At 55.0% G+C, this 8,362-nt stretch overlaps 1 protein-coding gene across 3 annotated transcripts; it reads right to left on the bottom strand.

Annotated features, from left to right (window-relative positions):
• Positions 1-366: 366 nt before the first annotated feature.
• Positions 367-1,706, bottom strand: LOC106989788 (melanoma-associated antigen 9-like). 3 transcript variants are annotated; one of them, XM_027053429.2, is made up of 2 exons: positions 747-1,706; positions 367-629 (listed from the first exon to the last, which is right to left on the bottom strand). In XM_027053429.2, exon 1 carries the CDS (start codon positions 1,592-1,594, stop codon positions 860-862), a length of 735 nt encoding a protein of 244 aa, XP_026909230.1. In that variant the 5' UTR covers positions 1,595-1,706; the 3' UTR covers positions 367-629; positions 747-859. The 3 variants fall into 3 exon arrangements, with proteins under 3 accessions (XP_026909230.1, XP_053057948.1, XP_053057949.1); XM_053201973.1 differs by having other exon boundaries at positions 367-603; XM_053201974.1 differs by having other exon boundaries at positions 367-600.
• Between the last annotated feature and the right edge of the window lie 6,656 nt (positions 1,707-8,362).

Here is an 8,362-nt window from a genome sequence, read left to right as displayed (position 1 = left end):
GACACCAAGCCAGCCTGGCTCAGGATGTCTCCATTGTAGGGCTCCCCCTGGAGCCACACTGCCTCACCCTCCTTTGATTTGTTCTGCTCCTCTTAGGGGACCCTTCCCTGCCTTCCCACTGGGACTGTCGCTGCTAGACAGTCACCTATGGGTGGGACGTGTCCTGCCTCTCCTAGTGTCCTCACTGCCAACACAGGGCCCTTCCGAGAGTGAGCAGAGCTCAGCGAATGTCCGGCCACAAATGTCCCAGTGAGCTGGGGACCTCTGCTCAGATCGAGTGTCTCCTCCTTTCTTGGAGACCCAAGCAAAGGCAGGCACACATCTCTATGTCCCTCGTCCAGAATGACAGACGACAAGGGACAAGAAGCAAGAACGAACATCTTTTATTGCTCCATGCCCTGAAAACATCCGTTTACTGCCAAGGTCTTCACGTTTGCAAGACATCCCTGTCTGTGCCCAGCCCAGGCACCGCGATTCCCTTCTGGATCCCGAACGAGGACGGAAGGGTTCCCAGCTCGTTGCACCAAACGGCACAACTCTGACTCTTGAACACCTGTGGCGTGGGTGCCACTCCCACACTGAGCCCGAAGCTCACGAAACCTTCTATGACAAGGAACAACATCTGAAAACTTCCTCGAGGAAACAAAGATCGATTTCCGAGGCCACGTAGACAGAGAACAAGAACCCACCCAAACGTGCGCTTGGCCCCGCTTTCCCCCAAGCCGCCCTGGCCCTCCACTACTCACAACGCCCAGCGCCCGCTCTGCTCGCACTCGCAGGGGAGAAGTGGCCTGGCTTCGTGCCCCGCAGGAGAAGCTGCTCGACCCCAGGTGGGAACGGGCCCGGCTGCCCCTCGGGCTCAGGCCCGCTCTTCCTCATGGCTCACAGCCTCTTCGGACAGACACGGAGACCCGGGCTGCCTGCTGTTGACCGCGAGGATGTGCTGCAGCACTTGCACGCCGCTGCTTTCTGCGTGGGCCCTGGGACCCCACAGGAACTCGTAGCGTGTGGGCTCGCTGCCGGGCACCTGCCGGTACTCCAGGTACCCTTCCTGCACCCAGACTTCGGTCAGCAGCTCCCTGGGCTCCCCATAGAATACGTGCTCCCTGCCGGCATACACCCCCATGACCCCCAGCGCTTCCCACACCGCCTCCTCAGGGGCACGGTCGTCCTCCAGGAGGATCACCCACAGGACCAGCACCAGGAGGCTGGTCTTGGGCATGCCGTCCCTACCACTCGGCGTCCCATCGCAGCTGAGGCCCAGGATGCTGACCAGGACGTAGGAGCGCTCGCGGGGGTCCACTTCCTTCACGTCGACTCCAAAGACCAGCTGCAGATACTCGCAGGCTCGGCGGAAGATCACGGGGAAGCTGTCTTGGTCATCTTGGCTAACCGCCGCCAGCATCTCCGCCCATGTGGTCGGCTGCTTGGTGCGATACTTGAGGAGCAGAAGCAGCACCAGGCCGGCCACCTTCACGCGGAGCGCATCTGGGAGCGAGGCCTGGGCCCCTGCCGGGGCCCCCCAGGTGCTCGACCCCTCCTCATCGGGGCTGCTGGAGCCCTGGTGGGACTGGCTCCCCGAAGCGCCTGCCATGGCACTGGGGGAGGGGCAGGAGCTCCGAGGGCTCTGGGGAGGACTCGGGGACCCGGCAGCAGCAGACCCCTCCTCCAGGGGGACCAGAAGGAGGACAGAGCAGAAGGAAGACAGGGAGGAAGGGGAGGAGGAGGAGGGAGATGGGTACCCCCCCTCCTCCTCCTCTGCTTTCTCCTCCTCCAACTCCTCCTCTTCCTCCGACTCCACCTCCAACTCCTCTTCCTTCAACTCCTCCTCCTCCAAATCCACCTCCTCCACCTCCTCCACCTCCACCTCCTCCTTTTTCAACTCCACCTCCTCCTTCTTCAACTCCACCTCCTCCACCTCCCTGTCCTCAGGCTCTGGCAGCGGTGCATCCCGTGGCAGCGGGACCTCTCTTGGCTCCTCCTTAGGCTTGCAGAACACACTCCTCTCACCCAGGGGCATGATGGTCGCCAGACCCTGAACACAGAAGAGGGGTGGCTCCTCAGGAGGAGGCCCAGCCCACAGAGCACGAGCTCCCAGGCCTGAGAGCGGGGCCGCGTGGGGGTTGGGGGCCGAGGGGTCCCCTCTGGGGTGGGATGGGCGAGCCCCCGGCCCCACGCGCGGAGCACGCACCTCGCCTGGACAACCGACTGGCACGCGGCCGCGCCTCCTCCTCTGCTCTGTGACCTCAGGACTCCTGCCTCAGACCAAGGCCTCAACTGCAGAGCTCGCAGAGCCCCTGGAAGAGGGAGGGACGGACGGAGGCAGGGAGCGCCTCAGGGTCTCAGGGTGGGTGCAGACCGCGAGCACCGCCCCGGGCCCCCACCCCCCACTGCGGCCAGGAGATTCTGGCCAGGACTCTGGGCGGCCCCGCCCCGGGAGCCCCCACCCCCCACCCAGGCTCCCCCTTCCAGCCTGGGCCTGCCCCTTCTGGGCCTCCGCTGACAGCCAGAGCGGACCCGAGTGGCAGGGCAGGCCTGGGCCCTACGCAGGTGTCCTGGGCTGGGAGGCAGCGCCTCCTCTCTCCCCTGCACCCCGGCCAGGGCCCGGGATCCTGCCTCGGCTGACCGGGGTCCAGCCCCGCACACCAAGGCCCTCCCCTCGCCCAGACCCACCGCGGGGGCGGCTTTCCGAGGGCGGCCCCGGGGCTGGGGTCCAAGGGGCCTCCGGCCGTCCTCCCGCAGGGCTCTCCCGGGGAGCCCCGGGCCCGCTGCCTCCCACCAGAACCCTCACGGCCCGGCGAGGTCCGGGCCAAGGCGGCTGGCGTCGCACGAGGCGACCAAGTCCGGGGAGGCCCGGGGCCCATGGCGGGGGGTGGGGGGGCTCACTTGGCTTCCTTGGGGTCCCTCAGCCCTATCCTCTCGTCCCCATCCGGACTCCCTGGGCGGCCTGGGCCTCGGGCTCTGCCTGACGCCGGCTCCTCGCGCGCAACCAGCTCTCAGTCGGGCTGGGACCCAGAGCCCGAGTCCGCCCACGCCTCACGCCCTGGTCACAGTCGTCGTGGTCGCGCCACCCTGCGGCCTCCACCGCCGCCCCCACCGCCGGACTCATTCCCCTCTGGGTCCCGGCTCCCTCGCTCCTCCCTCTGGGCCTCACCTCGAAGCCCACGAGGCTCTGCGCCCTTCCCGCGCCTGACGGGATTCGAGGCGCGGCCGGAAGACGCCGACGCCGACGCCGACGCCGACGCCGACGCCGACGCCGAGGCCCCCTCGCCCCGCCCCGCCCCGCCCCGCCAGTCTCTTGAGACCCGGACGCGGAAGTCCAGACACCCCGCGGGGCCTCATTCCCACTAGGGGCTTCCCTAGGCTGCCGCTAGGGGTCGCCTTCCGGGCCGGGGCCTGTGTTCTGGGGGCCAGAGTCCCTCCCTGGGTGTTCCCTCCGTGGCCTCCTGCACCCGGGGATGGCCTGTGCGCGTGGCCGCTGACCATGGGAACTCGTGCCCCTCAGACCGGGGTCCGAAGGTCTCTGGGACGCACCGCCCAGGCTCAGTGACGGGGCGCCCGCCACCTCTGGCCACCCGATGCGGGGGCTCCCCGGGCCTGCGGCACGGACTGACTTCGTAGCTCTGGGCTGGGGTGGACCTGGTCTCCTGACAGCACCTGGGCCCTCCTCCCGTCTGCCCACCTGAGCGGCTGCTCCCGACAGACAGAGGGTCCCCTGTCCTCCCCAGCTCACCGATCCTTCCCCCTGTTCTGCCCTCTTGCACCCCACTCCGCGGCCCTGGCTACCTGAGACCCGGATGCACGAATCCAGTCTTGCCCAGTGTCTCCATCCCGCCTGGGGGCCTTACCGGACTGATTCTGATGTTGGGTCCAGGCTCCTTCCGTCCTCTGCATACTCACCAGGAATCGCCGCAGGACCTGGGCCCTGCCCTCTGAGAAACTGAGGTTTCGAGCCGCCCCCCCCCCCCCCCCCCCGCCACTAGTCTGCCCCGTGTCTCTGAGACCAGGCTGTGGAAGTCTGGCCGGACTCGCCTCCAGGAGTCCCCATCCCGCCCAGGGCCCTTACTGGAAGGATGCCAGGGCCCAAACTCTGGGAGGTCCCTTCTGTGTGTCCTGGGGTCCTGAGCCCCCTGGCCCTGGCCCGGCCCGTGTCCCTGCCCTCTCCTAACTGGGATCTTGCCCCTCACCCCAAGTTCCTCCGCTCCCTCGGATTTCCGAGGCGCAGTTGGCTGGACGCAGCCTGCAGCCACCCTCTCCATGGACCCCAGGGCCGCTGCAGGGGCTGAGAGCCTGTCGCCGGGGTGGAGTGGGCCCCACGGTTGTCCCTCAGGTCCCAACACCTGCTCCATGAAGAGCCGGGGCTCGTCCCTCTGGGGCCCCGTGTACACAGCCCTGCTGGGAGAGGGGCTCCGCCTGACGACCCTGCCGGGGTCTCTCTGGGCTGCTGGCGGGGCTGACCTGGATTCCTGGCTGCGGTGGCCCGCTGTGCTCCCTCACAGGTCGACGTATATGCCTGTTTGCTGGGTCTGGGCCCCTTCCCTTGGCTGACCTGAATCGGGCCTTCTGGACCGAGACCCCCACCTCTGTCACGCCTGTCTGCAGGGAGGACGTCGGCGGATGTCACATCTGGACCCCATGGCCACCGGTCCCCAGGCATTGATAATATCCCTCAGAGGTGGGTTTCGGAGGCTGGCGGAGGTTGGGGGGGGGATCTTCCCTCCTCTCTGGGATCCTCACCTTGACTCTGGCAGGCTTGGGTCAGAGCCTCACTTTTACTTTGGCACCGGCAGGTCAGAGCCTCAGACCCAAGCTCTCACTCCCTATCTTTCCTGAAGACATGAGGGAACGTTTTTGAGGGTTGTGCCCAGCCTTTTGCCCTGGCTTGAGGTCTCTCATAGCTGCCAACAGGGGCACAGGTGGGCTAAGTAGCCCCCAGTATTCTGAGTCGTGTGCCATTTTCAATCCTCACCCAGGAGGCTCTCATCAACACTTAGGGAATGCACGCAGTTGCTGGACAAATGCCTGAACTGGAGCTTTAGTGCCCATAAACCTGGGCAAGGGTCAGAGAAGATGCACTGCTTCCCATGTGGTCCCTTTGCCAGCACGCAGACTTCAGAAATATGTTCAAGATTTAATTTACTGAGGAGGCTGAGGAGCTCCAAGGGTTTTGGGGGATGATCCTACGATTTTATGGTTATCTAATATTGCAGGGTCCACTGCAGTGAGTTTTCCTTTGTCATGCTCATCCATAGTAAGAAGTACATTGTCCAACTCTACCTAGTGTGTGTACTATATACATACATATGTATACACACATATATATGCATGCCTCTTTATGTTATATATTTATATGAGTGTGCATATATATGTGTGTATGTGTGTAGACTATACTTATTTGATGAAGACTAACTTGTCTTACTACATGTGATTTGCTTTGATACTCTCTATTCTAGTCTGTTCTTTATATTCTATTTACATAATAATTTTTGGAAAGGGTATTCCTCCCTGCTAAGATGATTTCAGATGGTTATTAGCACAGACTCTGGACTCAAATGCCTCAATCATCCCATCTTTCCCTCTGTCTTGGTATTACTCCAGGGCTACTGGCATGTGTGCTGCCAGAACCCGCCTCAGATTTGTGCCAGGATGTAGGGGCAGAAGTTTACAATCATTTCTCCTATCCATCCTGCCATTTGCATCTATGCAGCCTACAGCACCTTCCCACATCCCTGTTGCTCTTTGCACCCCAAGCCCAGACACAGGCACCAACTCACTACTCCCCATTCTCCCGAAGAACTTTCTCCTGTTTGTTGTTTATACTTTGTTGTTGATTCCCCTTCTCCCCTTCCTTCTATAGTCTTCCAGGTTTGGTATGGGGAGAAGTCAGCAGTCTGAGCTTGATAGTCATCTTGCCAGCTACACGGTAGGGCACTAAATCTGTAAATCATTTAAACAGAATTCTGTGTTTGCAATATTCTATACTGGTTCATTTATTTGGGACTTCTTTTACCTGAATCTATCAGTAAACCTGTGTACTTGTATACTTAACTATATTTATAAAGATATATAAAGCTATGTGTCATATATATGTATAATTTATATGATTATGTATACGCTTTTTTTTTGAGAGAGAGGGCGCAAGTGAGCAGGGGTGGGGGAGAGAGAGAGAGAGAGAGAGAAGAAGGGGTCACCCAAAGCGGGTCTTGAGCTCACCCGAAGTGGGACTTGAATTCACAAACTGTGAGATCATGACCTGAGCCAAAGTCAGATGCTTAACCGACTGAGCCACTCAGGTGCCCTACTTATATAGTTTTCTGTATAGTTACATAGATCTTGTTGTTTTTGCTGGGCTTCTTTATAGGTAATTTTTGAATTTTGTTGTCATTGTGAATGGAGTATATTCTATTACATGTTCTAATTTGTTAATAATTTTGTGTGGCAGAGCTAGGTAGTTTGCTATAAGGATCTTTCATACACTATCTGAAGACTCATCCCCTTGAATATCGCACGTGCCTATTCCTTTGACTTTTCGAAATAAGTGAACAGATTGCTATTAAACACTATCTCTTTATTTTCGATGTGCATACTATTATTTATGTGACACCCATAGTCTGGCTTTGTGTTCCAATACAGGTATGAATGGTGAAGGTGAGAGTATCTACCTAAATGTAGTTCCTGTCTTTAATGGGAATGCCTCTAACATTTGACATTTAAATATGTTCACTATTTTAGGAAATGGAAGTTCTTCTCATCTTAGTTTGCTAAAACTTTTTACTATGAATTCATCTTGAATTTCTTTAAAATACTTTTTCTTTACTAACTGATATGATCAAATGCTTTTTATTTCCTCTAATTTGTCAATGTAGGGAATTACAATTGAAATTATTTTTTAATGTTGTCATATTTTCATCCCTTAGACACAGACTACTCATTTAATTCACTGTTGGGTTGAATATGCTATTAATTTACTTAGGATATTTGCTGCTATATGAATGAACTTGGCACAAGTATTCTTTTTGTGGTATGTCCACATTTAATTTTTGAATAAAGAATAGCTAGGGGCACCTGGGTGGCTCAGTTGGTTGAGCATCCAACTCTTGATTTTGGCTCAGGTCATGATGCCAGGTTGTGGGATCAAGCCCCACATCAGGATCTGTGCTGAGTGTGGAGCCTGCTTAAGATTCTCTCTCTCTCTCTCTCTCTCTCTCTCTCTCTCTCTCTCTCTGTCTCTTTCTCTCTCTCTCCATCCCTCCCTCCTCTTTCCCTCTTAAAAAAAAAAAAAGAATAGCTAGCTTGGGAGAATGAGTTGAACAGTTGCCCATCTTTCTATAGTTTTGGAAGAGTTGACATAAGATGGTGATTAGTTTTCCCTGATATTTTGTAGAATTGGCCCCCAAAACTGCCTGTCCTAGAACTTTTGAGGGTGACTTTAGTTTTGAAAACAGTTTCAGTTTGTATTGTTAAGGTTTTTTTTTTTTATTTCTGTATGGGCCAATTTGGACATTTTTTTCCCCCTAAAAATGATCATTTTCACTTAGGATTTCAAATTTAATAAAATGATAATTATAATGAAATGTTTTCTTGTGGAAAGTTATAAATATATACAATAGTGGAGAGAATAGTATAATGAACTCAATATACCTGACCCTCATCATCAAAAACCTTAATTACATGGCCAATCTGGTTCCAATTATTTCTCCACCTACTTTGCGCCTCAGCTGCTGGAATAATTATTTTATGTCTAAATATTTCAACGTACATTTCTAAGCATGAAATGTTAAATATCGAAAATATCCAGTTATTTTTCATATATACCTGAGGGCCTTATACTTTTTCAAAAATTTGAATTTGTGTCCAAATATGGTTCACAGCTGTGATTATTCATTATGTTCCTTAAAATCTTTAAAAATCTATAAATTCCCCTCACATCACATCTTTTTCTGTACAATTTTTTTGTTGTTGGAAAAAAGAAAACAAACCAAGTCTTCTATTGTGACCTGTTTCTTGTAGTGTAGATTTTACTTAATGTAACAATTTGGTGTCCCGTAACATGTGTTTTAGCCCCTTGTGTTTCTTTTAATTAGTGGTTAGAAGTGTAAGCTTGATCAGATTAATTTGCTCCTGTGTTTGTTTTGTTTTATTGTTGTTATTATTGTTGTTTTGCAAGACCACTCCATAGGTGATGCTATGACTTCCATTAGGCGTTACATATTGTCTGGTTGTCTCTCTTTGTGATGATGCCAGCAGTCATTAATAATTACCACCTTTATCAGGGCGCCTGGGTGGCCCAGTCGGTTAAGCATCCGACTTTGGCTCGGGTCATGATCTCACAGTCTATGGGTTCGATGCCCTGCACCAGGCT

The sequence above is a fragment of the Acinonyx jubatus genome, chromosome X, assembly GCF_027475565.1.
Source record: "Acinonyx jubatus isolate Ajub_Pintada_27869175 chromosome X, VMU_Ajub_asm_v1.0, whole genome shotgun sequence".
NCBI classification, from domain to species: Eukaryota; Metazoa; Chordata; class Mammalia; order Carnivora; family Felidae; genus Acinonyx; species Acinonyx jubatus.
This window is presented reverse-complemented; position numbering and strand designations above follow the sequence as displayed.

What these genes read in the sequence shown, in the direction of transcription:
- LOC106989788 (XM_027053429.2), bottom strand. Translation starts at nt 1,594, where the DNA reads ATGGCAGGCGCTTCGGGGAGCCAGTCCCACCAGGGCTCCAGCAGCCCC.